The sequence below is a fragment of the Ambystoma mexicanum genome, chromosome 12 (genome assembly GCF_040938575.1).
Source record: "Ambystoma mexicanum isolate Mex_15411 chromosome 12, UKY_AmexF1_1, whole genome shotgun sequence".
Taxonomy (NCBI): domain Eukaryota; kingdom Metazoa; phylum Chordata; class Amphibia; order Caudata; family Ambystomatidae; genus Ambystoma; species Ambystoma mexicanum.
In genome coordinates, this window is record NC_090936.1 from 91,169,984 (window position 1) to 91,197,104 (window position 27,121).

Consider the following 27,121-nt stretch of genomic DNA (forward strand, 5'->3'; position numbering starts at 1 on the left):
TATGATTTGTAAAGCTCTCGGTTGCTACCTGGAGTAAGGGCCTCAATCAATGAATAACTTAATAATAAAAGAAGCCAGCACATGCCGCAAACATTTTTAAAACCTTGCCCGCCTTAATTAGTGGGAATAATGATGATCAGGAAATGAACTAATCTGAACGCTAAACCAATAACAGAGATGGGAGTCCTGTGGCAATAACCAATAAGATTTGAAAATTCCAACAGAGATGAAGAACAACCTATTCAGAACACGCCACAATCCAGGGAATATAAAAGGCACTGGGAAAACTCAGTGAAGGAGAGAGTCCATAGGAAGCAGACATGCCTACTCGTACTCCCTTAACAAAAAGAGAGATCCTTGACAAGCGGAACCAGGAAAGGAGTACTGCATGGAAGAAGGCTACAACAATTTAGAGGAGACTTAAAGAATTAAGACTGGAAGCAGTCTAGGTCTTAAGGCCCTGGAAGGAGAAGCTGACCAGGGCGCATGGCATGTACCTCCCACACCTTGAGGGAATTGGAAAGTCAAAGATTAAGGTCATCTAACAGTGACCTTAAGGTATAGGGCTGAGTGACTAGACCTATGGCAGGAGAGTCACATAATATAGGCTACCTATAAAGAACCTTCATGTGGGGGTAGAAGAACAAGTTACTTACCCATGGTAACTTTCTTTAGACTGGATGTTCCTCCACGTATTTCTCATTTTATGCTATTTCCATGTCCAGCTTCAGCTGCTTTGGAATGATTTTCCAGCAGAGGGCGCTGTGCATCGATGCCTGTCAACTCGATGTCACTCGGAGGCCTCCGTTCTCAATGTCGACGTCATTGATGGTATAAAGCGTGCGCAGCGACCATTGGCTTCAGTTCAATTTTAAACATGTATACGATATCCTACACCCGACAGTTACTCCTCCTGAAAGAGCGAAGAATACAATCGCATGGATAAATTCTACTGCAGGGTAGGTTGGGAGGATCGATGAGGAATATGCTGGAGGAACATACAGTCGAAAGATTGTTACCATGAGTAAGTAACATGTTCTTCGAATGGATTGTGTCCTCACACGTATTCCTCATCTTATGATAAACTCCCAAAGCAGTGTCTGTATTCCAGGAGGAGGGAGTCAGAATTTTCAAACTAATGATAATTTAGGAGCTCCTTTATAGGTCTGTGTGCACAGAATGTAGCACAGCTTTTCCAAATAAACGTACCCGGCTTGAGGAAGAGTCCAGGTTATAGTGTTTGGTAAATGTGTGTACGGACGACCATGTGGCAGCTGCATAAATATCTTTAATTGGGACACCCCTCTGTAATGCAGAGGAGGTAGCCGTGCCCCTGGTCGAATGAGCTTTAAGACCCTCCGGAGGATCATTTCCCACTAATCTGTAACATTCAGATATTCCTAAAATGATCCATCTTGATAAAGTTTGTTTCGAAATTGCCATACTCAACTTTTGACCCGTATAGCCTAAAAAAAGTTGGTCATCGCATCTTATTTTAGACATCCTGAAGGTGTAGAAACTCAGTGCACGCCTTGGATCAAGCCTGTGTAACCTCTCCTCTTCCTTTCCAGGATGAGGAGGATAAAATGAAGGTAAAAATATTTTAGTTAAGAAGGTAGGTTTAACCTTAAGGACCACCTTGTCCTTGTGGATGACTGTATAAGGAGGCTTGCAGGACAAGGCCTGAAGTTTCCTCACTCTTCGAGCTGATGTGATGGCCACTAAAAGGATGGTCTTTAAAGTTAATAACCTTAAAGGACAGGAATGGATAGACTCCAAAGGAGCGCACATTAGAAATTTCAACACCAAGTTGAGGTCCTAAATTGGGACTTAAAATGGGACTGGAGGAAATGTATTTGCCAGTCCTTTTAAGAATTGTACCACAAGTGGGATCTTGAAGAAAGATACCTCTTCAAAGGAGCGCTTAAAAATAGAGCGTGCTGCTAGATACCCCTTAATTGTAACAACCTGGAGCCCCAGATTGGCCAGGTGTAATAAGAATGATAACACCATAGGTGTACTGCATGTAAAAGGATCCTCATTCTTATCTCTACACCAGCTGCAAAATGTGTTCCAACAGCAGCTGTAGAAGGATTTTGTTGCTGGCCTTCTGGCTCAAAGCATCTTTGATGTCCTGGGTGTTAGTCTTAGCAGTGCACGGTAGTGGCGCGAGTTATGGTTGCTTAGCTTACCATAACTGGCAAATTTCAGGGGTTTTTCGGTTTTACTTCGAACCATAACGTTCCATTAGCAAAGTTTTTTTTGTGAATTTCATAGGTTTTTAGTAGTGCAACTTAACCATAACCTCCCCTTAAATTTTTTTTTAGTGAATTTTACCAGTTTTTAGTAGGGCAACTTAACCATAACATCCCTTTAACAAAGTTTTTTGCTAAAGATCGGTTTATAGTAGTGGCACGTAACCATAATGTAAAGTAACCTCTGACTTATTTACACACCTTGCGGAGAATGCCACATGACAATATGCTGGCATACAGCACAGTGACGTGTCCTAGAATCCATACACACTTAACGGTAAGATGTATTCCGCGTGGACAGTGTGGAAATACATTTTATATTTAAGTAGGAACGTCCACCTTCAACATTTCCCTTGCACAGCGCCAACACGTATTGGTAGTCAGCCATTAACAATGTAGTACACATTACATACTTTTAGCAAAAGTTCTAGTTATCTGAAAATGACATCAGATAAGGCCATCCCTCCTCCCCAAGAAACAGCAGCACTGCTGTAATGAAGGAGCATGACAAACACTGCCCCTAGCTTACAAATAACAAACCCACAATATATTTTGCCGTCCACCTACCCCCCCATATTACTGTTTGGTGCCTCTTTCCTCATTTCCGTTCGCAAATTGCCTTCTTAGCTGTCCCACCAAAAAAGAAAGCCATCCGTTAAAGTAAATGTTCCGTTAAGAACCACCTTTCACAGTGTAAGTATATACAATTTTTTTTAAAAAATATATAAAAATCGCATACACTCCATGTACTTTATATTTCTCAGTAAACGACAGACGCAATAAGATTGGCCAGTAATAGTCTAGATTTGCAAAGCAGTAACGTGTGCTACTAAAAAATAGGATTTCTGGTTATAATCCGGCCAAAACAAAATCCTTTTTCAAGATGGCCACCATAGAAAGGGAAGGCGGTTGTTCCATACATGGCCCCTCTTCGCTTTCCATGGCAGCCTGTAAAAAGCAAAAGTACATGCCGTGACGCAGGACCTGTAAATAAACATACAGCGACGTACAACTTATTACCTTACATTTTGAAATGATACACTAGATTTTAAAAGAAAACGTAACATTTTAGAATTTGTAAAGTAGTTTTATTTAAGAAACAACTGTCAGAGACCATCGGACTAATCCCATTTTCAATTAAATTGTAACAATGGTTCTAAGGGCGTCATTGAAAATGTTAATGGTGAGGCACACGTTGTTCTTTTCCCATACACAAAGTATGCGTTTTTGTTAAAGCACCCGCTTTGTTTGCACATTGATTTTCAAGACGGCGCCATGACCTTTGCCCTACACCACCATAAATTATGTTATGTTACTCCTAATGGCGAGTTCAGCGTATGCACAAAGGGGGCCTGGGCGATCATCCCACAAAATTGTGATGGACAGGCAGCCGGTCACAAGCAGTTGCATCTGGCGTCCAAAGAAGCCGTCACTCGGCATCTGGAAACCATGGCACGCACAGTACGGCAAGATGTGGCTGGGCGGAAAACTTACGAGAAAATACTTGTCAATACCCAACATTTAGCAAAAAATTTCAAAAAAGACACAAAGAATGTGGAAAGTAATACACAAATCGAAGTGGTCAAACATGACATTTTAAGGAAATATTAGCGTTGACCAGGGGTAAATATAGTGACAGCCTACAAACGCAGAGAATCTGCACTCGCCGTAAGGTTTAAAAAAATGGAAACTACACAGTAAGATGGCAATTCAGTTATGAAGCCAAAATGAATGGACAAGTAAGAAAAAATTACATCTCGTGATTTTAAACAAGACCAAAAGAACGTGCAAAGTGATACACAAAGCTATGTGGGCAAACATAACATTTCAAAGAAGAAATATTAACGGTCAACAAGGGTGAGTCTAGTCATAGCCTGCAAACGTGGAGAATCTGCACTCTCCGTTATTGGAGGAAAATTACAGCTGCGCAGAAAGATAATACTTCAGTTATATTGTCACAATTAGTGTTTCGGTAATATAAAATTAAAACGCGGTTTGGTGTAGAGTCGTCAAAATTATACTTACATGATGTTTACTGCCTCCATTGTTTTTGGCCAAGTCAGACAGCAATATATTCGCACCAAAGAATCTTCATGAACTGATATTTCATGTGCCTTAGAAATGTTTTTAAAACATAACCTTATCAAATGGTATTTTTTCCAAGCTTTCATTCATTGCATTGCTTCTGAAGTTTTCCTTTCGCTCAAGGTCAAAAAACAATTGCCCCTTATGGATTCACTCTGATGTGTGGGCATATATATATATATATATATATATATATATATATATATATATATATATATATATATATATATATATATCACGTCCTCCTGGCCCAATCCGGAGCAATTAGGATCATGGATTTCCTGAACCTACTCAACCCCCTGATGACATGAGGAATGATGGGGACTGGAGGAAACGCGTACAGGAGTGGAAACTCCCAGTCCACTCTGAACGCGTCCCCTAGAGCCCCTCTTAGGGGAAATTCCCTTGAGCAGTACTGCTCGCACTTCCGGTTGACGCTGGTCGCAAACAGATCCACTTGAGGGGTTACCCAAAGGGTGAAGATCTCTTGAAGGACTTCCTGAGCTAGTTCCCACTCGTGGGAGACTATGCTCTGCCTGCTCAGAGCATCAGCCACCGTGTTCTCCACCCCAACTAGGTGAACTGCTGATAGGGAGATTCCTTCTTGAAGTGCCCAGTACCAGAGCTGCATTGCTTCTCTGCACAATGATAGTGACCCCACACCTCCTTTCTTGCTGAGGTAGTACATGGCCACTGTGTTGTCTGTCATTATGAGGACATTCTTTCCCAGTACAGAGGGCGGAAAGGCATTCAGCGCTAGTCTGATTGCCCCAGCTCCAAAAGGTTGATCAGTAGTTTAGACTCCGATGGAGAAACGATCGCCGATTGTCAGATCGTTGGTATGTGCTACCCACCCTGTGAGTGAGGCATCCGTTACTACCTTGATCTCCAGCCATGGCTGCCAAAAAGGTTCTCCCTTCAGAATGTTGTCCTTGCAGGCCCACCACAGGAGATCCTGTGCAAACCCTGCTTGGAATCTGAAGGAGATCTGACATTCCGCCTGAGAATTGAGAACATGAGTCCTGAGAGCCCACTGGAGAGATCTCATTCTCAGGTGCGCCTCTGGCACCAGAAAAATGCAGGATGCCATGAGGCCGAGCAACCTCAGAAAGTCAAAGGCCGGGGAGACACTGGGCACTTTGGAATTTGGGGACCATCTGCAGCACGTCCTGAGCCCTCACTACAGGTGGCGAGGCTTTTCCAAGGGATGCATCTAGGACTGCTCCAATTAATTTGAGATGGTATCATGTGGGACTTCTTGAAGTCGAGGGAGAAGCCCAGTCAGTGGAGAGAATGATTGGTGTAGCTAAGATGTTCCAGGGCCTATTCGGGGGAACAGGAACTGATCAGTCAATCATCCACGTAGGGATAGATGTGAATCCCCCACTCTCCTGAGATTCGCTGCCACCACTGCCATCAACTTGGTGAAACCCCACGGGCAGAGGTCAGCCTAAATGGCAGAATTCGAAACTGATCATGAGAACCCACAACGCCAAACCTCAGGTACTGTCCGTGCTTGTGATGAATTGGCACATGAAAGTAAGCATCCTAAAGGTCCAATGATACCATCCAGTTTGGAAGCTGGATGGCCTGAAGGATCTGAGAAAGGGTAACCATCTTGAACTTGCCCTTCCTGAGGAATTTGTTTACGTCTCTTAAATCCAAAATGGTCTCAATCCTCCATTCTTCTTGGGAATTAGGAAGTATGGGGAGTACCTTCTCGGCTACAGGTACTGGTTCCATAGCACCTTTCTCTAGCAGGGTCAAGATTTCCTGCATAAGGAGCAAATCTGGAACTTTCAAAGAGCTGTTCCCCGGTGAATGACGGAGGCTTTTTTTTAGAAAGGGAAGGCAATAACCCTTGGCAACTGTTTCCAATGCCCATGCATCTGAAGTAATGCCTCTCCATTCTTTCAGATGCAGTGAGAGTCTGCCTCCCACTGGGGCCTTGTGAACTAAGGTCTCAGAGGTTTTGAGGCGGCTGGAGCAGTGGCTGATGGTAAAGCAGCAGCTGCCTGGGTGGTCTTAGTACCTCTTCCCTGTCCACCACGGGGGAATCTTTTTTGACCCCTTTGATTGGACAGTCCTCTTCCCCCTTACAACTGAGGAGTAAAAGCGAAAGGACCTACCCCTCCAAGGTGATCCGGTGGGGCGTTTCTGTTGCCGTCTAATAGCAGCACCAAGGGATTTGGCTGTTGCTTTGGATGTCTGCAGCTTCTTGAGGCTCTCGTCAGCCTTGCTACCAAATAAATGTGTGTCATCAAAGGGCACGTTAAGAAGTCTGGATTGCACATCTGGAGCAAAACCGGACTTTAACCAGGTAAATCTGCGCATTAGTGTACTAGCCGCCATTGACCTGTTGATACTGTCTGCAGTGTCAAGACCTGTATGGAGGGATTCACACCGCGTCCTTCCCATCCTTGACTAGATTTAAAAATGTGTCTCTTTTGTCCCTTTATTTGATGTTTTATTTGCTTTTTAAGCGCTTATACAATAAGAAAATACAGTTTCAACGCGCCCAGAGGGAAAGGGAGGGAGCATGAGTGGGAAATACAATAAAATACAATAGAAATACAATAAATAAGAGCAGTGGGGGAAGAGGAAAACAGGACGATCCTACTATGCCTTATGAGTATTCAGAACTTGCAAGTGCAGCAAGGGAGAAGGCGGGGTTGGGGGGTTAGTGATGTGGGGTCTGAGCTCAAGGGTGACCAACAGATTGAAGTGCTAGGAATGTTGAGTGCTACAAGGTCTGGAGTCGCGGGAGTTCCAAGTGCGAGCCACCAGGGCGAACTTCAAGTGCAGAAGACAGGAGCTGGGTCGATTGAGTGAGGGAGGTCAGGGCCCAGAGGATGCATAAGGGCCAGGACACTAATCGCAGCAAATGTGGCATTAGCAGGGGAATGAAGAAGGGAAGGAGGTGGTAAAGAGGAGAGTCTTAAGAAGCTTTCGGAATTTAAGAAGATCCTGCTCAATGCGCAGGGGAAGGCTGCTCCATAGGAGGGTGCCAGATGAGGAAAGCAAACAACCACCGGCCCTCGGTTTAGCAAAATGCTTTACACACAGAGTTAGAACCAGGGGAGCGTAGTGGTCTAGAGAGGGAATATTTAGTGAGATAAAGTTGGAAATAGTGTGGTCCCCGGGCCCAGACAGCTTTCTGGATGATTCAGAGGGATTTGAATTTAATCTGTGCAGCAATCGGGAGCCAGTGAAGACTTTTTAGTGCTGGAGAGATGCGGCCCTTGGGCTTAAGGACAAGGATAGGTCTTGCTGCCCTGTTCTGGATTAGCTGGTAGGGTCGCAGAGTTGAAGACGGTAGATTCTGGAGGAGGCTGTTGCAATAGTCAAGCCTAGAGAGAACTCGGGCTGGGGTCACATTGAGCCTCTGGGGGAAAGCGAGAAAAGGGAGAATTCCTTTGAGAAGGAAGAGCTGAAGGTGGGAGTTCTTGGCAATGTCCTGAGCGTGAAGGAGGAGTCTAAGAGGACGCCAAGGTTTCTAGCTTCAGAAGAGGGCGCAAGGGGAGAGCTCAAACAGGAAGCCCAGAGTGAAGGGAACAAGGCGGGGAGCAGGGGTACTGATGGGAAGGGTCTCAGTTTTACAGGCATTGAGGCAGTGATCATTGTCGGTGCACATAGGCAGTCAGGGATGATGGAGGGTGTTAGAGGGACGGCAGGGAGTTTGAAAAAGAGCTGAGCGTCGTCTGCGTAACACTGGAAGTTGGAAGAGAGGAGGAGATGAGGAGTGCAAGCAGAGCAAGGTAGATGTTAAAGAGCCAGGGCGAGAGGATAGAACCCTGGGGGACACCACAGGTGGAGAGGGAAGTAGGAGAAGAGAAGGTGCCCAGAATGACTTGGAAAGAACGGTCATTAAGGAAGGATGACAGCCAGTTCAGTGCCCGTTCCGAGATACCAAGGGTATTGTGGAGGCTTTGTATGAGGATTGAATGGTTGATTGAATGGTTGACTCTGTCAAAGACAGACAAGAGATCAAGGAGGATAAGGACAGCTGGAGAGTTGGAGTCCAGAGATGCGAGCAGTTCTTCACGGGTGTTCAGAAGAGCCGTTTCCGTGCCTCTGGATGCAATTTGAGTTGGGGCAAAACCAACTTCTCCAGCAGTTTTCCCAGGAAGGTGGTGATGGAAATAGGGTGGTAGTTGGCAAGGCAGGTGGGGACAGATGACTTTTTTTCAGGAGGGGGTGCTCAAGGGAGTGCTTAAGGGAGCAGGGGAAAGATTCTGTGAGAAATGAGTGTTGCAAAAATCAGCGAGGGAATAGGCAAGAGAGTCAATTTTATCATTGATGGTACTGGATGAGCAGGGGGAAACCTGCTTAGAAGAGGCCTTCAGAGAGTGGACAGCTCTGGTAACTTCTTCAGGTGTGACAGGGGTGAAGGAAGAGAAGGAGGGCGGAGGAGGGATGGGGGTGAAGGTGTGGGTGCATGGGACGGGTTGTGAGGGAGAGCGGCAAGGGTAGTAAGGATGTCCTGGGATTTGGAGGCAAAGTGTGAGGCCAGTGCTTTGCAGAGGGCCTGCGAGGGAGAAGGGGAGGATGAGACAGAGGATGGGTTGGTTAGTTCCCTGCAGATCTTGAAAGGTTCAGCCACGATACTGGATGCACTGGAGACCCGTGCCTGTATGTAGGCTCTTTTCTTTGCAAGAATGGAGAGTCTGTATTGCCTTTGGAGCAGGCGGCAGGCCATATTGTCAGAGGATGTGCCTGAGGTTTGCCACTTTCGTTCTGCTGCCCTGCACTTATGTTTCAGGGCCGGCAGTTTGGTGTCGTACCAGGTGTTACGATTAGAGACAGGTTTCATGTAGATCCCCATGACTGGGGCAAGAATGTCAAGATTATTGATAATGGAGAGATGGAGGTTGTTGAGGGCAGAATCAGTGGTAGAGCCAGAGGGGGGGATTCCAGGGGGGATGAAGGTGGAAGTGAAGGCAGCCACAGACACTCGTTTCATCGGGTGGATGTTAGCGAACAAGGTTGCTGGGTTTTTGGGGGGTTGGTCAGGGGGCCAAGGGGACTCATGTGGGAGGAGAGAATGGTCAGACCAGGAGAGAGGGGTCACTAGTGGGGGGGAGAGAGAAAGAGAGGTCAGAGCGGATGAGGGCATCCAGAGTGTGTCCAGCTGAGTGGGTTGGCCCAGAGGGAGGAATGGAGAGGGAAAGCGAGGTGCAGAGGTCAGTGAAAAGCATGGATGCAGAGCCTGGGGAGTCCAATTGGATATTGAAGTCACCCAGGAGGAGAAGGTTGGAAGTGGATGAGAGTAAGGAAGAGCATAAATCAACCCATTCAGAGAGGAACAGGGTGGTGGCGCCTGGAGGCCGGTAAATGGTGGCAATGGTCAGGGTGGAGATGGAAGGGATGACCAACTTGCAAACCAGGCTTTCAAAGGAAGAGTAGAGCTGGGTAGGTAAGATGGAAGCAGGAACCCACTCAGGGAAGATTAAGGCAACCCCACCGCGAGTGCGGTGAGGTCATGGCTTGCAGATGATCTTGAAGCCTTCAGGGAGGAGAGAGTCAAAAGCAGTAACTGAGGTGGCATTGAACAATGTCTCGGTAAGAGCGAGAATGTCTAGGTCAATGTCTTCAAGAATGAAACAGATTTCAGGAGAGTGTTTGTTGGCTGAGCGGGCGTTAAGAGTTGCCAGGTGGAGGAGGTCTGTGCCTTTGAAAGTTTTCTGAGGTGGTGTACAGGGGTGTGGTCCATCAGTCAAACAAGAGGGAGAGAGAGAGAGAGGAAGAGAGGGAAGTAGAGCGAGAGAGAGGGAAGTAGAGCGAGAGAGAGAGAGAGAGGGGGAAGGAGAGAGAGAGAGAGGGGGAAGGAGAGAGAGAGAGAGAGAGAGAGAAAGACAGTGGAGATGCACAAGAAGGAAGGAAGTTAATGAGACAAGGCAGGATCCGATCAAGGATGAGCAGGTTGGGTTGTTGACTCTGAACCAGGATAGTGCCAGATCGACATTAACGAAGTAGCGAGAGGAAGAGAAGCCGCCCAAGAGGAGTGCCCCCTTGGTGCCACTGTTAATGGTAGAGCATGTAGAAGGAGAGAGTGTAGAGATGAGATGGGGGGTCCATAGATCTGGTAAGGGGACAGAGAAGAGGATATCGGAAGCGCTGACATAGGCGTCTACAATGGGAAGTCCAGGGTTTGCACTCAAGATGTCTTTTTTGTGGTTTTTCGTTCCAGACTTTGTTAGAGAGGGGGGATAGGTAATAGTGTAGCAGTGAGAGAATACTGAACAAATGGAGAGAGCCACAGGGTGGCAGAGGTTTGGACAGGAAAGAAAAGAGGTGTGGCTGCACAGTACAGTTCTAGCTAAACTCAGCAGGAGGCCTAGTAGGAGACATCAAAGTTGAGTGAAATGCAGGAGGTACAGAGATAGAATGAAACCCACCTAAATCCGATTGTTAAAATGGAGGCACAGATGGAATGAAGCACACCTAAATTCGATGTTTAAAATGGAGGCACAACACAATGAAAAGCAGGTGGTTCACAGGTGAAATGTAACACCTAAAAACGATTTTTAAAAATGGTGGCACAGATGGAATGAAACACACCTAATACAATTTTTTTAAACGGAGGCACAACACAGTGAAATGCAGGATGTTCACAGATGGAATGAAACACACCTAAGTCATCAAATGTTCCTCCTGTGTTGTCAGCTACAATGTCTGTGACACTGTTGGACCTTCGGGGTATATGCTCAGCCACCGTTGCTATACATTCCCAAATGATGTAAGTGAACCTGGCCAACGTACACGTAGCATTCACTGACTTTAGGGCCATACTCTCCACAGAGAAAAAACGTTCTTGGCCAAAGCGTTGTAACGCTTGTCATCTCTGTCTGGGGGAATAGTTGGGTGTGCTTTTTGTTTTGAGTTGGATGTGGCAGCCTGTACCACCAAACTTTCAGAAGAACTAGTTACTTACCCTATCTGGTAACGTTCTTTTGATGGGATGTTCCTTCAACGTTTTCCACATCTGTGACAGGTAATTACCACAGCTGTGCTGCTTCGGAAAATCTTTTGGCGTAGGCGTCCTGAGTCAATGATGTCAATACGCTGTCCCTCGAGGGCCTCCGTCGAGGATCGTCGTCACCAGATGTTATATATAGGACGCACGGCGCCCGTAGCCTCAGTTGTTGTTTTTTCCCAGAACGTATGCCACCAATCTCCTGCCAGTATGACTGCAGAAAGCCTTGCGGAAAGGTAAGCTGCAATCGCATAAGAAATTCTGTAGAGGGGCAGTCTGGGAGGGTGCGTTGTGGAATACGTCGGAGGAACATCCCATCGAAAGAACGTTACCAGATAGGGTAAGTAACTAGTTCTCCGAGAGGATTGTGTCCTCCGACGTATTCCACATCTATGACAGACTCCCAAAGCAGTACCAACGTATGGAGGTGGGAAAAAGAATTTACAAATTTAGAATTTTAGAATGCCCAATCAAATTGCTGAATAAAGGACTGCCTTACCAAAGGCCAAATCCTGCCCATGGATGGAGTCCAAGGAATAGTGGTTCACAAAAGTATGGACAGAGGCCCATGTGGCTGCTTCGCAAATATTGCGAATCGGAACACCCCTCTCTGTAGGGCAGTGGAGGCAGTCACACCCCTAGTAGTGTGAGCCCTTAAGCCTACTGGAGGGTCCTTTCCCGCCAACAAGTAACACTCAGAAATCGTCAAAATGATCCATCTGGACAAGGTCTGCTTGGAGACAGCCTGACCTAAACGTCTTCCAGCATAACCAACAAAGAGCTGATCATCCACTCTGACCTGGGACAACCGTGAGAGATAGAAACTCAAAGCTCTCCTAGGATCCATCCTATGGAGCCTCTCCTCTTCCTTACCAGGATGCAGAGGAGGTTAAAACACCGGAAGAATTACCTTCTGGATCACATGGAATTCCGATACAACCTTCGGAAGAAAAGAAGGACGAACCCTAAGGACAACCCGGTCCTTATGGAACACAGTGAAAGGTGGGTTGGCAGAAAGTGCCTGCAACTCACTCACTCTGCGTGCGGAAGTAACCGCAACTAAAAGAACAAGTTACTTCTTACCTGGTAACGTTCTTTCGATGGGATGTTCCTCCTACGTATTCCTTATCTTGAGAGATCATCTCCAGCTTGCTCCGCCTCGGAAAACATTTTTCAGTAGAGGGCGCTGCACGTCGACGTCCCTCGAGCCGATGTCCCTCGACAGCCTCCGTATCGGCGCCGACATCATCATGCGTATAAATAGACTCGCGCAGCATCCGTTGCTCAGTTCCGTTTTGACGTTTAACAGTTGCTTTACATGAATTGGTTATTGACCCTGAAGGAGCGTAAGCTGTAACCACAAGGGAAGTTTTACTGAGGGGATGGATGGGAGGGGCGATAAGGAATACGTCGGAGGAACATCCCATCGAAAGAACGTTACCAGGTAAGAAATAACTTGTTCTTCGAAGGGATTGTGTCCTCCGACGTATTCCTTATCTTGATAGACTCCCATAGCAGTGGTGTGTGACTGGTGGTGGGAGTAAAATTGCCATGTTTCCCTTCAAGAATGAACAGAGTGCAACAAAGCTTTGCCAAATCTAGTCTCTTGACTAGAGGAGGAATCCAGGTTGTAAAATTTTGTGAAGGTATGTGCAGACGACCATGTGGCAGCCGCACATATGTCTCGAATCGGTACCCCTCTTTGGAGGGCCCAAGAGGCTGCGATACCCCTGGTTGAATGAGCCCTAAGATTTTGAGGAGGCTCTTTCCTGCCAGTTTGTAACATTCCAGAATGGCCAAAATAATCCATCTGGAAATGGTCTGTTTTGTTATCGGTAATTCCAATTTGTGCCCTGAGTAACCCACAAACAGTTGGTCTGCTTGCCTAATCCAAGCAAGTCTGCTGATGTAAAAGCTCAAAGCCCGCCTTAGGTCCAGCCTATGTAGCCTTTCTTCCTCTTTCCCTGGATGGGGAGGGGGCTAGAATGAAGATAAGGTAATCTTCTGAGTGATGTGGAATTCAGAAACCACCTTTGGGAGGAAATTAGGCTTCACTTGTAGGACAACTTTGTATTTATGAAAAACTGTATGAGGGGGTTTACAAGACACAGCTTGTAATTCGCTCACCCTCCTAGCAGATGTCAATGCCACTAATAAGACAGTTTTAAGGGTGAGAAATCTTAGCGAACAAGAGTGGAGTGGTTCAAACGGAGTACTCATCATGAAATTTAAGACTAAATTTAAGTCCCATAAGGGAACTTGGAATGGTCTTGGAGCATAGAGATTGGTTAATCCTTTGAGAAATTGTATTACTAAGGGTAACTTGAAATACGATGGTTCCTCTGCAGTGCGCTTGAAGATCGATAGCGCTGCGAGATAGCCCTTGATAGTGCCAACCTGAAGGCCCGAATTTGCCAAATAGAGTAGAAAAGATAACACTGTTGGTGTACCATATGAAAAGGGATCGATATTCTTTTCTCTACACCAGCTGCAAAATTTGTTCCAATGGCAGCAGTATAAAGTCTTTGTTGCTGGCCTTCTGGCCGAAAGCAACACCTCCATGACATCATCTGGGAGGTCCCAATCCTTGTAGCTCAACCTTTCAGATACCAAGCGTGAAGGTTGAGGGTTCTGATGTCTGGATGGAGAACCTGACCTCCCTTCTGCGAGAGAAGATTCTCCTTGAGTGGAAGACAAATTGGAGGGCAGATGGACATGTCCAGAAGGTCCGGGTACCACGTTCGCCTGGCCCAGTCCGGGGCAATTAGGATCATGGCTTTCCGGAACCTTCTCAACCTCCTGATCATTTGAGGAATGACAGGGACTGGAGGAAAAGCGTACAGAAGTGGAAACTCCCAGTCCACTACGAACGTGTCCCCTAGAGCTCCTCTAGGGGGAAATTCCCTTGAACAAAACTGATCGCACTTCCTGTTGATGCTGGTGGCGAACAGATCCACTTGAGAGGTTCCCCAAAGGGTGAAGATCTGTTGAAGGACTTCCTGAGCTAGTTCCCACTCGTGGGAGACTGTGCTCTGCCTGCTCAGAGCGTCCGCCGTCAAGTTTTTCTCTCCAGCTAAGTGAACTGCCAATAGAGAGATTCCTTCTTCGATTGCCCGAAACCAGAGCTGCATCACGTCTCTGCACAGAGGCAGTGATCCTATGCCTCCTCTTTTGTTGAGGTAGTGCATGGCCACTGTGTTGTCCGTCATTATCAGGACATTTTTCCCCTGTACAGATGGCAGAAAAGCCTTCAGCGCTAGTCTGATTGCTCTCAGCTCTAACAGGTTGATATGTAGTCTGGACTCCGATGGAGACCAACGACCCCACCCCGTTAGTGAGGCATCTGTGACTACTGTTATCTCCGGCCATGGTTGCCGAAATAGTTCTCCTTTCAAAATGTTCTCCTGACAGGCCCACCACTGAAGGTCTCGAGCCACCTTGTCCGGAACCTGAAGGAGATCTGTCATTCTCCCTGAGAATTGCGACCACTGAGTTCTTAGTGCCCACTGAAGAGATCTCATTCTCAGGCGAGCCTCTGGCACAAGGAAGATGCAGGATGCCATGAGGCCTAGCAACCTCAAAAAAGTCGAAGGCTGGGAGACGTTGGGCATTTTGAAACTTGGTGACCATCTGCAGAATATCTTGAGCCCTCACCTCTGGTGGTGAGGCTTTTCCCAGGGAGTGTCCAGGACCGCTCCAATGAACTGGAGTCTCTGTGATGGTATCATCTGTGACTTATTTAAATTGAGGGAGAAGCCCAGTTTATGAAGGAAGTGGCAGACATAATCTAGCTGGATCTGAGCTTGTTCCGGAGATACAGCTCTGATCAGCCAATAGTCCAGGTAGGGGTAGACGTGAATCCCTTCCCTCCTTAGACTTGCAGCCACTACCGACATTAGCTTGGTGAAGACCCTCGGGGCGAAGGTCAGCCCAAATGGCAGAACTCGAAATTGATAATGAGAGCCACCAATTGCAAACCTCAGGTATTTCCTGTGTTTGAGATGGATTGGCACATGGAAATAAGCATCCTGAAGGTCCAGAGATACCAGCCAGTCCTGGAGCTGGAGGGCCTGAAGGATCTGAGAGAGAGTTACCATCTTGAACTTGTCCTTCCTAAGGAACTTGTTCAATTCAGGTCTCAGTCCTCCGTCCTTCTTCGGTATTAGGAAGTAGGGGGTGTACCAGCCCTTGTTCCTCTCCGCTACAGGTACCGGTTCTATGGCACCTTTCTCCAGCAGGTCTACAATTTCCTGCAAGAGGAGCGGATCTGGCACTTTCAGAGAGCTGTTCCCCGGTGGATGACTCTGAGGAATGCGTAGAAAAGGCAGGCAGTAACCTTGGGCAACTGTCTCCAATACCCAAGCATCTGACGTAATAGCCTGCCATTCCGTCAGATGTTGAGTTAGCCTGCCCCCTACTGGTGTCTTGTGAGGAGAGTCCTCAGAGTGATTTAGAAGCGGCTGATGCAGATACTGAGGGTAAAGAGGCACCTGCTGCGGCTTTTGTATTTTTACCCCGTCCACCTCGGGTGAATCTTTTTTTACCTCTTTGAACCGACTGTCCTCTGCCTTTTCCGAATGCGGAATAAAAGCAAAAAGTCTTACCTCTCCAAGAGGTTCCTGAGGGGCGATATGGCGTTGACGGGTTGCAGCTCCCAGGGATTTTGCTGCTGCTTTGGATGTCTGTAACTTTTCTAGGCTGTCATCTGCCTTCTTACCAAAGAAAGAAGAGCCGTCAAAGGGCATATTTAAAAGTCTGGCTTGTACATCTGAAGCAAACCCAGACTTTCGCAAACACACAAATCTGCGGGTTGTAGTACTTGCCGCCATGGCCCTACTGATACTGTCAGCAGAATCAATGCCAGCTTGAAGGGATTCGCACATTGCGTCTTTACCATCCTTAATGATGTTTAGAAACGCTTCCCTTTCTTCTCCCTCTGGGAGGCAGTCAGCCGCTGATGTAGCACACTCCCAAAGTGTATGGCTGAACCTTGCGAGCGTACAAGTAGCGTTAATAGATTTCAACACCATGCTACATGCAGAAAAGACTTTCTTAGCCATAGAGTCGTACCTTTGTCATCCCTGTCCTGTGGAACAGTAGGATATGCCGATCTACTGCCTGATGCAGTTGCTGCTTGAACAACCAGACTCTGTGGAGTTGGATGTTTAGACAAAAATTCAGGGTCAGTAGCAGATACCCTATATTTGGCTGATAACTTCTTGTTAACCGCCGGGATAACCTCAGGAGTTTCCCAGTTAGCCAATATTTTTCTTTGTAATGCAGCGTGAAATGGAACCACAAGATCCTCCTGTGGACCTTTAACTAAAATGTCAGTAAGGTCATCCTGTTGGAATGCAGGTGAAGGTGTAGAACAACCCATGAATTCTATAATCTTTGCCATTAAAATTCTGTAAGGGGTCTCGGCATGTTCTCCTGGGTCTGGTTTGGCAAATTCTATTTCTGGGGAAGTATCTAACCCACTTGCCTCATGTAAGGATTCTCTAAGGTCCTTTAACCTATTTTCCTCAGAGGTAAATTCCTCTGGTTCAGGTGTTGTAGTTCTCTTCAACCCAAAGGGTCTTTCTTGATCCGAATCCTCCCCTTCTTAATAAATTGAAGACAAAGGTCTGAAATAATCAGACCTTGGAAATGGCTTAAATCCCATTTCCAGAGCAGAAGGGGCCAAATTTGTGGTAATTGGTTGAGAAAACGTCAACGTCGTCGACGCAGACGTTAAAGGCTTCGAAGACACCATCGAGAAGATCGGAAGAGGCCTCGAAGAGCTCGAGAGGATCGAAATCCTACTCAAGGTTGTCGATGACATTCTCGAAGTCGTGTTAGAGGCCTTGGGTATGACCACTGGCTGTGAGGTAGTGACGGCCGTGGGTTTGTTCTTTTTCGGCGTCGAAGACGGCGTCGATTCTATCGACCTATGCGTCGACGAGCCCTTCGATAATGGCGTCGATGACGCAGATTTGTGCGTCGAAGGGACTTTCGACGATGGCACGGTGCCTTTGCTCGAGGGTTCGTGACGCTCTCGAGTAGTTTCTTTTGCCGGGTGCAACAACTCGCATCATTTTGATTTTTCGGGTCTTTCACCCAGGGTATCACCCTCAGCTGTCTTCGAGAGGGTCGAGGCCGCTTTCTCGAAGACGCTAAGCATCCTTTTACGGAATTCCTCCCACTCAGCTTGAGAGCTATGTTTTGTGGGGCAGGTGACTCTTTCCGGGGAAACAGAAGAAGACCAGGAAGGGGATCTTCGACGTCTCTTACTCGAATGCTTAGATGTCGAAGAGTGGTGGGAACTGCTTCGAGACCTAGAACGAGAATGTTTCCTGTGTCGGCGAGGAGACGAATGTCTTGACTCTGCCGAGGAAACTTTCGAAGTAGTTTTAACTGCCTTACCTCTCTCAAGCTTCCCCTTACGCTCCTTCAAGGATTTCGCTGTCATGGAAATGCAGTCCTCGCACTCCGAACATTGGTGCTCCGATCTCAGGCACCACAAACAGATCCTGTGAGGATCTGTCAATGACATTTTCTTTCCACAGTCTCGACATTTTTTGAAGCCGGACCGTGGAGTCGTCGGTTCGGTTGAGGAAGCCATCGAGTAAGAGTTGGTATTCTCGAGGAATAATGAAGAATATATCTAACTAACGTACTGAGCAAAGCGATTCCGAGGCCCACGAAGCGCGGAAAAATGGAAATGAGCAACGGACGCAGCACGAGTCTATTAATACGCATGATGATGTCAGCACCAATACGGAGGCTGTCGAGGGACATCAACTCGAGGGAGGTCGATGCGCAGCGCCCTCTACTGAAAAAAAAATTCCGAGGCCAGCAAGCTGGAGATGATCTATCAAGATAAGGAATACGTCGGAGGACACAATTCCTTCGAAATACAGTTTTAAAAGACAACAGTCTCAACTGACAAGAATGTAACGGCTCAAACGGAGCTCCCATCAGGAACTTTAAAACCAAATTCAAATCCCATCTCAGCACCTGGAAAGGCGACGGTGGAAACACATTAGTTACCCCTTTTAGAAACTGAGAAATCAAAGGGATCTTAAAATAAGAACATTCCTCAGACGAGCGCTTAAATATGGACAGCGCCACCAGGTAACCCTTAATGGTAACTACTTGCAGGCCCCTCTGGGCTAAAGAAAGCAAATAAGACAAAACCAAAGGAATGGAACAGCGGAAAGGATCCACATTCTGTAGTTTTACAAAAGGTAGCGGGCGCCCCTCTCTCGCAAGAACAGACATGATAACCTGTTCAGTGGTTATTAACCACTTGAGAGTTCGCAGCCACTGCTTTTACTCACTGTGCCTTTCACAGATGGGAAATATCCATTTGCATATCAGTCTTTGTCCTGCCCAGGAGCAGTCCAGCACCGAAATACAATGGCAATTCCAATCTGAACGAGAGTACCACCAGCAACCCCATACACGTGTTTCACCCTTGTTGGGGATCATCAGTGAGGTGAAGCTGATGCCTCTCTAAGCACAGTGAGAGGGAGACCACGTCTGGTTGCCCCCGGGAGACCTAGGGTTACCAATCCCAGGTTCCTTAAAATATAGTTTTACAAAAGGTAGCGGGCGCCCCTCTCTCGCAAGAACAGACATGATAACCTGTTCAGTGGTTATTAACCACTTGAGAGTTCGCAGCCACTGCTTTTACTCACTGTGCCTTTCACAGATGGGAAATATCCATTTGCATATCAGTCTTTGTCCTGCCCAGGAGCAGTCCAGCACCGAAATACAATGGCAATTCCAATCTGAACGAGAGTACCACCAGCAACCCCATACACGTGTTTCACCCTTGTTGGGGATCATCAGTGAGGTGAAGCTGATGCCTCTCTAAGCACAGTGAGAGGGAGACCACGTCTGGTTGCCCCCGGGAGACCTAGGGTTACCAATCCCAGGTTCCTTAAAATATAGTTTTACAAAAGGTAGCGGGCGCCCCTCTCTCGCAAGAACAGACATGATAACCTGTTCAGTGGTTATTAACCACTTGAGAGTTCGCAGCCACTGCTTTTACTCACTGTGCCTTTCACAGATGGGAAATATCCATTTGCATATCAGTCTTTGTCCTGCCCAGGAGCAGTCCAGCACCGAAATACAATGGCAATTCCAATCTGAACGAGAGTACCACCAGCAACCCCATACACGTGTTTCACCCTTGTTGGGGATCATCAGTGAGGTGAAGCTGATGCCTCTCTAAGCACAGTGAGAGGGAGACCACGTCTGGTTGCCCCCGGGAGACCTAGGGTTACCAATCCCAGGTTCCTTAAAATATAGTTTTACAAAAGGTAGCGGGCGCCCCTCTCTCGCAAGAACAGACATGATAACCTGTTCAGTGGTTATTAACCACTTGAGAGTTCGCAGCCACTGCTTTTACTCACTGTGCCTTTCACAGATGGGAAATATCCATTTGCATATCAGTCTTTGTCCTGCCCAGGAGCAGTCCAGCACCGAAATACAATGGCAATTCCAATCTGAACGAGAGTACCACCAGCAACCCCATACACGTGTTTCACCCTTGTTGGGGATCATCAGTGAGGTGAAGCTGATGCCTCTCTAAGCACAGTGAGAGGGAGACCACGTCTGGTTGCCCCCGGGAGACCTAGGGTTACCAATCCCAGGTTCCTTAAAATATAGTTTTACAAAAGGTAGCGGGCGCCCCTCTCTCGCAAGAACAGACATGATAACCTGTTCAGTGGTTATTAACCACTTGAGAGTTCGCAGCCACTGCTTTTACTCACTGTGCCTTTCACAGATGGGAAATATCCATTTGCATATCAGTCTTTGTCCTGCCCAGGAGCAGTCCAGCACCGAAATACAATGGCAATTCCAATCTGAACGAGAGTACCACCAGCAACCTGTACCCTCACCAGTCGCAGAAGTTTCTCCAACGGCAACGGTACAAGGATTTCGTTGCGGGCCTTCTGTCCAAAAGCAATACCTCCATCACGTCTTCGGGGAGGTCCCAATCCTCATACCTCAACCTTTCAGATACCAAGCACAAAGGCTGAGAGACTTGACCTCTGGATGGAGAACCCGACCCCCCTCCCGTAAGAGCAGATCGTCTTGGTAGGGAAGACGGCGCAGAGGGCAGATCGACATGTCTAGAAGGTCCGGGTACCATGCTCTCCTGGCCGGAGCAATGAGGATCATCCGGGAACCAAACTTCCGTAACCTCTGCAACACTTGCAGAATGACGGGGACTGGAGGGAACGCATACAGCAGTGGGAAGGACCACTCCACTACGAACGCGTCCCCTAAGGCTCCTCTTGGAAATCTTGGAGGAAATTGAATGGTGTTTGAATGATGCTTCAGGTTGCTACAGAGAGCATTTTACCAGAGCAGTGATTTATTTGCCCCTCTTGCAGGAAATTCCTGCGAGCAGAATCTCTCGCACTTCCGGTTGACACTGGTGGCGAAGAGATCCACTTGTGGGGTTCCCCAAAGGGCAAAGATCTCCAAAATAACTTCCTGAGCCAGCTCCCACTCGTGAGAGACCGTGCTCTGCCTGTCTGCCTGCTTAGAGCATCAGCCGCCGCGTTTTCGTCTCTGGCCAGATGAACTGCCACTCCCACACTGCACTCAGTATGTTTTTCTTTCCTTTCAAAACAGAGCTGGCAAATTATCTGCACCTCTTTTTGACAGACATGCTAAAAGGAAGAGATAACATTTAGTCAACATTTATTCAAATATCAAATGCAGCTGCAAATGGCTAATGGGGCCACAACTAAGTGTGACAAACCCCCCCCCAGTTTTATTATCAATAAAGATCATTGCCAATCAACATGCCACCCCTGTGTCTGTCTCTACTTTCTCACATAAGTTACAAGTAAAGTACCAGATTAAAATCAATATGCACATATCACCTCATTCAGGTTCGCTACATGTAAACCTCTGCCATGAATATAAAATGCTGAATTGACGATTTGCTCCTTTAGGACGCTCAGCGAGTAATTGCACCATATCTGCTTGCAAGAAGGGACCCTTTTAGTGCCTGAAACTGGGAAGCTCAATTAAGTGCTAAAGGCGTGTATGTTCGGCAGGAATGCCCATAAGGAATCCTTGTAGGCACCACCCACTCCGGCAGTTTTAAAAGATAAAACTCCGACTGTCCTCACCAAACAAGAACACATTTTGGAAAGGTCACTATAAATTCAGAGAGTGAAGCACCAGCCCAACAACAGCAACACTGCCCCTTTGTATCCCTATAAACTCCTATCAGGGCTGCCCACTTCATCACTAAATACCCACACTAGAACAGGCTGCTCATACGCCTGTACCACACCCTGTGTATAGAGAATGCTTAGCAGGAGAGCAATAAGCACCAAGGAACATTTACATTCGCCTCAAAGATCTGAAGCCAACCGTCAGGAAGTAGCATCCTGGAAAAAAAGACATACCTGGGTTTTTCCTCCTGTGCTTTCTTGAACAAGGCTCCGGGACATTGAACACGTGATAGCAAATGTCTGGAAGAACGATCCCACAGAATTACATAATCCTAGAGCAATCAGTTCCTTTAAAATAAAAAAGCCAATCAGTTATTGAAATATAATAAGAGCACAAGCAATACGAGTCCACTGTTTGAGCAAACATACATTTATATTATTTTTGGGAAGCACTCAAATATCAAAGTTTTCTCTTTAAGTCACTTAAATCATTAGAGGAATAATTTCCAGTGTAATTTAATGTGATATGCACGCCGAGGTAAACACATATTTAGAATGTACAGTAACAATAAGAAAAAGGGAAGCCTCAAATCTCTTTAGCCAGAAAAACAAAAACATAAAACTATTTTTTTAAAGTACAACTAGGAAATTACAAATATATTGCTGAAATAAATATGCTTTAGTCTTACACTGTCCGTACCATGATGCTTATTATCACCAACACCTAGGTATTTAGACATGGCCACCCTTTACCGTCAGAGACACTGATAAGCAGGTATAAGAAAGAAGATAGAGTGCGTCAATGTGACAGCCAATCAAAGACAGGATCTTCAATCTCTGACACAAGCTTTATAGGGTATTCAGTCATACACACATTCGTATTGGCTTGCTCATATTTTCTTACTGGGCTGTTTTTGCTTGCTCTCTCCGATGGTTGGAAAGATATTTAAACTCATAGCTATTGTTTCGTCTAGGATAGCACTTTAGGAAAGTCTTGCTACCCTTTTGGAGAGTTCCTAGTGGTTTGATCCATTCTTTTGATACTACTTCTCCTGAATGTACCAATTTCTATTTGCTCAGATGTACTTATTTATTCATTTTCCAGAAGGCACCAATTGCGAGAACAGTTCCTTTGTGGCACTTCAAGGCAGAGAAGAACAAGTTACTTACCCCTGGTAACTTTCTTTCGACTGCATGTTCTTCCCACGTATTCCTTATCTGATATTTCCAATATCCAGCTTAACTGCTTCGGAAAAAAAAATTCAGCAGAGGGCTCTGCGTGTTGATGCATGTCGACTCTATGTCCCTCGGAGGCCACGGTCTCAATGTCTACGTCACTGAAGGCATACATAGCACAAGGAGCGTCCGTTGGCTTCAGTTCCTTTTTTTACGGATGTAGGATCTATCCCATACCTGACAGTTACTCCTCCTGAGAGAGCGCAGACTGCAATAGCAAAGGAAATTCTACTTCATGGTAGGTTGGGAGGGGCGATAAGGAATACTTGGGAGGAACATCTAGTGGAAAGAACGTTGCCAGGAGTAAGTAACTTGTTCTTCGAATGGATCGTTTCCTCCCACATATTCCTTATCTTATGATAGACTCCCAAAGCAGTTTCTAGCATTTCTGGAGGAGGGAGGCAGAATTATACGTGACAATTTAGTAGTTCTTGTGGGTCTGTGTGCACAGAATGCAACACTGCCTTACCAAATAAGACTACCCAGCCTGAATAAGAATTCAAACTGCAATATGTGGTGAAAGTATGTACGGATGACCATGCGGCAGATGGACACCTTTAACTGGTACTCCACTCTAACAATATGATATTATATGGCATTTATAACACGCCTATACACAAGTGTTTCAACGCAGAGAAAGTTGCCATGCCCCTGGTCAAATGAGCCGGAAGGCCTTTTGGGGGATCTTTTCCAGCAAGTCTGTAGCATTCAGATATTGCCAGTATTATCCATCGGGATAACGTCTGTTTAGTGATTGCCATACCCAACTTGTGGCCCGAGTAGCCCACGAAGAGTTGGTCATCTTGTCTTAGTGTTGCCATTCTGGTGATATAGAAACTTAGTGCACGGTTAGGATCAAGCCTGTGTAGCCTCTCCTCTTCCTTCCCAAAGTGCGAAGGGGGGGGTAAAATGATGGTAATGAACAAGTTACTTTCTTACCTGGTAACATTCTTTCGACGGGATGTTCTTCTGACGTATTCCTTATCTTTGATATACGTTTCCAGCTTGCTAGCCTCGGAAATTTCTTCTCTGTAGAGGGCGCTGCGCGTCGACGTCCGCCGAGTCGATGTCCCTTGACGGCCACCGTATCGGTGCCGACGTCACCATGCCCATAAATACACACGCGCTGCGTCCGTTGCTCAGTTCCGTTTTGTAGTATAAGAAAGACATGCCTGAATTGGTTAGTAACCTTGAAGGAGCGAAAGCTGCAACCACAAGGGAAGTTATCACTGCGGGGATGGATGGGAGGGGCGATAAGGAATACGTCGGAGGAACATCCCGTCGAAAGAACGTTACCAGGTAAGAAAGTAACTTGTTCTTCGAAGGGATTGTGTCCTCCAACGTATTCCTTATCTTTGATAGACTCCCATAGCAGTGGTATGTAATTGGAGGAGGGAGTGATAGTGTTATATATCCCTTTAGGGATGGACCGAGTGTAATACGGCTTTGCCAAATCTGGTCTCTTGAGCAGTGGAGGAATCCAGATTGTAAAATTTTGTGAATGTATGTGCGGACGACCATGTGGCAGCCGCACATATATCCCGGACCAGTACCCTTCTCCCCTGGTTGAATGAGCCCTGAGGTTTTGGGGTGGCTCTTTCCCTGCTAGTCTATAACATTCCAGGATGGCCAAGATAATACACCTGGAGATGGTTTGTTTTGTTATGGGTAGTCCCAACTTGTGACCCGAGTATCCTACAAACAGCTGGTCTGCTTGCCTGATTCTAGCCATTCTGCTGATGTAAAAGCTGAGAGCTCGCCTAGGGTCCAGCCTGTGTAGCCTTTCCTCCTCTTTCCCCGGATGGGGAGGAGGGTAGAATGAAGGCAAGGTAATTTTCTGAGTAATATGGAATTCAGAAACCACCTTTGGGAGAAAATTAGGGTTCACCTGGAGGACAACCTTGTCCTTGTGGAAGATTGTATGTGGGGGTTTACAGGAGAGAGCTTGTAGCTCACTCACCCTCCTAGCCGATGTTAGTGCTAGAAGTAGGACAGTTTTAAGTGTGAGAAATCTTAATGCGCAAGAGTGAAGTGGCTCGAATGGAGTGCCCATTAAGAAGTTTAAGACTAAATTTAAGTCCCATAATGGAACCTGGAATGGTTTTGGAGGGTAAACATTAGTCAGACCCTTGAGAAATTGTACCACTAGAGGAATTTTGAAATACGATGGTTCCTCCGCAGTGCGCTTGAAGATAGAAAGCGCTGCGAGATAGCCTTTTACAGTGCCAACTTGAAGGCCTGAGTTTGCCAAGCAGAGTAGAAACGATAGCAACGTTGGTGTATCGCATGAAAAAGGGTCGATATTCTCTTCCCTACACCAGCTGCAAAACTTGTTCCAACGGCAGCGGTATAAAGACTTTGTTGCTCGTCTTCTGGCCGAAAGCAACACCTCCATGACGTCGTCAGGGAGATCCCAATCCTTGTACCTCAACCTTTCAGAAGCCAAGCGTGAAGGTTGAGGGTTCTGATGTCTGGATGGAGAACCTGACCTCCCTTCTGCGAGAGAAGATTCTCTTTGAGTGGAAGACTGATTGGAGGACAGATGGACATATCTAGAAGGTCCGGGTACCACGTTCTCCGGGCCCAGTCCGGGGCAATTAGGATCATGGTTTTCCGGAATCTTCTCAACCTCCTGATCATTTGAGGAATAACAGGGACTGGTGGAAAGGCGTAGAGGAGTGGAAACTCTCAGTCCACTACAAACGCGTCTCCCAGAGCTCCTCTCGGGGGAAATTCCCTTGAACAGAACAGATCGCACTTCCTGTTGGTGCTTGTGGCGAACAGATCCACCTGAGGGGTTCCCCAAAGGGCGAAGATCTCTTGAAGGACTTCCTGAGCTAGCTCCCATTCGTGTGAGACTGTGCTCTGCCTGCTCAAAGCGTCCGCTGTCAAATTCTTCTTTCCGTCTAGATGGACTGCCGATAGAGAGATTCCTTCCCGAATTGCCCAAAACCAGAGCTGCATTGCCTCTCTGCACAGTGGCAATGATCCTACGCCTCCTCTTTTGTTGAGGTAGTGCATGGCAACCGTGTTGTCCATCATTATCAGGACATTTCTCCCCTGTACTGATGGCAGGAAAGCTTTCAGCGCTAGTCTGATCGCTCTCAGCTCTAATAGGTTGATATGTAGTCTGGACTCCGATGGAGACCAACGACCGCTGATGGTCAAGTCGTTGGCATGGGCTGCCCACCCTGTGAGCGAGGCGTCTGTGACTACTGTTATCTCCGGCCATGGTTGCCAAAACAGTTCTCCTTTCAAGATGTTCTCTGAATAGGCCCACCACTGAAGGTCGTGGGCTACCTTGTCTGGAATCCGGAGGAGGTCTGACATTCTCCCTGAGAATTGTGACCACTGACTTCTCAGTGCCCACTGAAGAGATCTCATTCTCAGGCGAGCCTCTGGCACAAGGAAGATGAAGGATGCCATGAGGCCTAGCAACCTCAAAAAGTCGAAGGCTGGGAGACGTTGGCCATTTTGAAACTTGGTGACCATCTGTAGAATATCTTGAGCCCTCACCTCTGGTGGCGAGGCTTTTCCCAGGGAAGTGTCCAGGACCGCTCCAATGAACTGGAGTCTCTGAGATGGTATCATCTGTGACTTCTTTAAATTGAGGGAGAAGCCCAGTCTGTGAAGGAAGAGGCAGACATAATCTAGCTGGGTCCGGGCCTGTTCCGAAGATACGGCCCTGATCAGCCAATCGTCCAGGTAGAGATAGACGTGGATCCCTTCCCTCCTTAGACTCGCCGCCACTACCGACATCAGCTTGGTGAAGACCCTCGGGGCGGAGGTCAGCCCAAATGGCAGAACTCGAAATTGATAATAAGAGTTGCCAATTGCGAACCTCAGGTATTTTCCTGTGCTTGAGATGGATTGGCACATGGAAATAAGCATCCTGAAGGTCCAGAGATACCAGCCAGTCCTTGAGCTGGAGGGCCTGAATGATCGGAGAGAGAGTTACCATCTTGAACTTGTCCTTCCTGAGGAACTTGTTCAATTCTCTTAAGTCCAGGATGGGTCTCAGTCCTCCGTCCTTCTTTGGTATGAGAAAGTAGGGGGGAGTACCAGCCCTTGTTCCTGTCCGCTACAGGTACCGGTTCTATGGCACCTTTCTCTAGCAGGTCCATAATTTCCTGCAAGAGGAGCGGATCTGGAACTTTTCGGGAGCTTTTCCCCGGTGGATGACTCTGAGGGATGTGTAGAAAGGGTAGGCAGTATCCTTGGGCAACTGTCTCCAACGCCCAAGCATCTGACGTTATATCCTGCCATTCCAGATGGTGAGTTAACCTACCCCCTACAGGTGTCTTGTGTGCAAAGGCCTCAGAGTGGTTTGGGGGCGGCTGATGCAGATGCCGAGGGTAAAGAGGCACCTGCTGCTGCTGCGG

General features: G+C 47.0%; 1 protein-coding gene across 1 annotated transcript in view; it reads right to left on the reverse strand.

Moving 5' to 3' along the window:
* Positions 1 to 27,121, reverse strand: part of SLC26A5 (solute carrier family 26 member 5) — a 676,177-nt gene that overhangs the window by 183,224 nt on the left and 465,832 nt on the right. Inside the window, exon 10 of the mRNA XM_069628070.1 lies at positions 21,738 to 21,851. Within this exon, the coding sequence (XP_069484171.1) occupies positions 21,738 to 21,851 (114 nt within the window). The remainder of the gene's footprint in view (positions 1 to 21,737; positions 21,852 to 27,121) is intronic.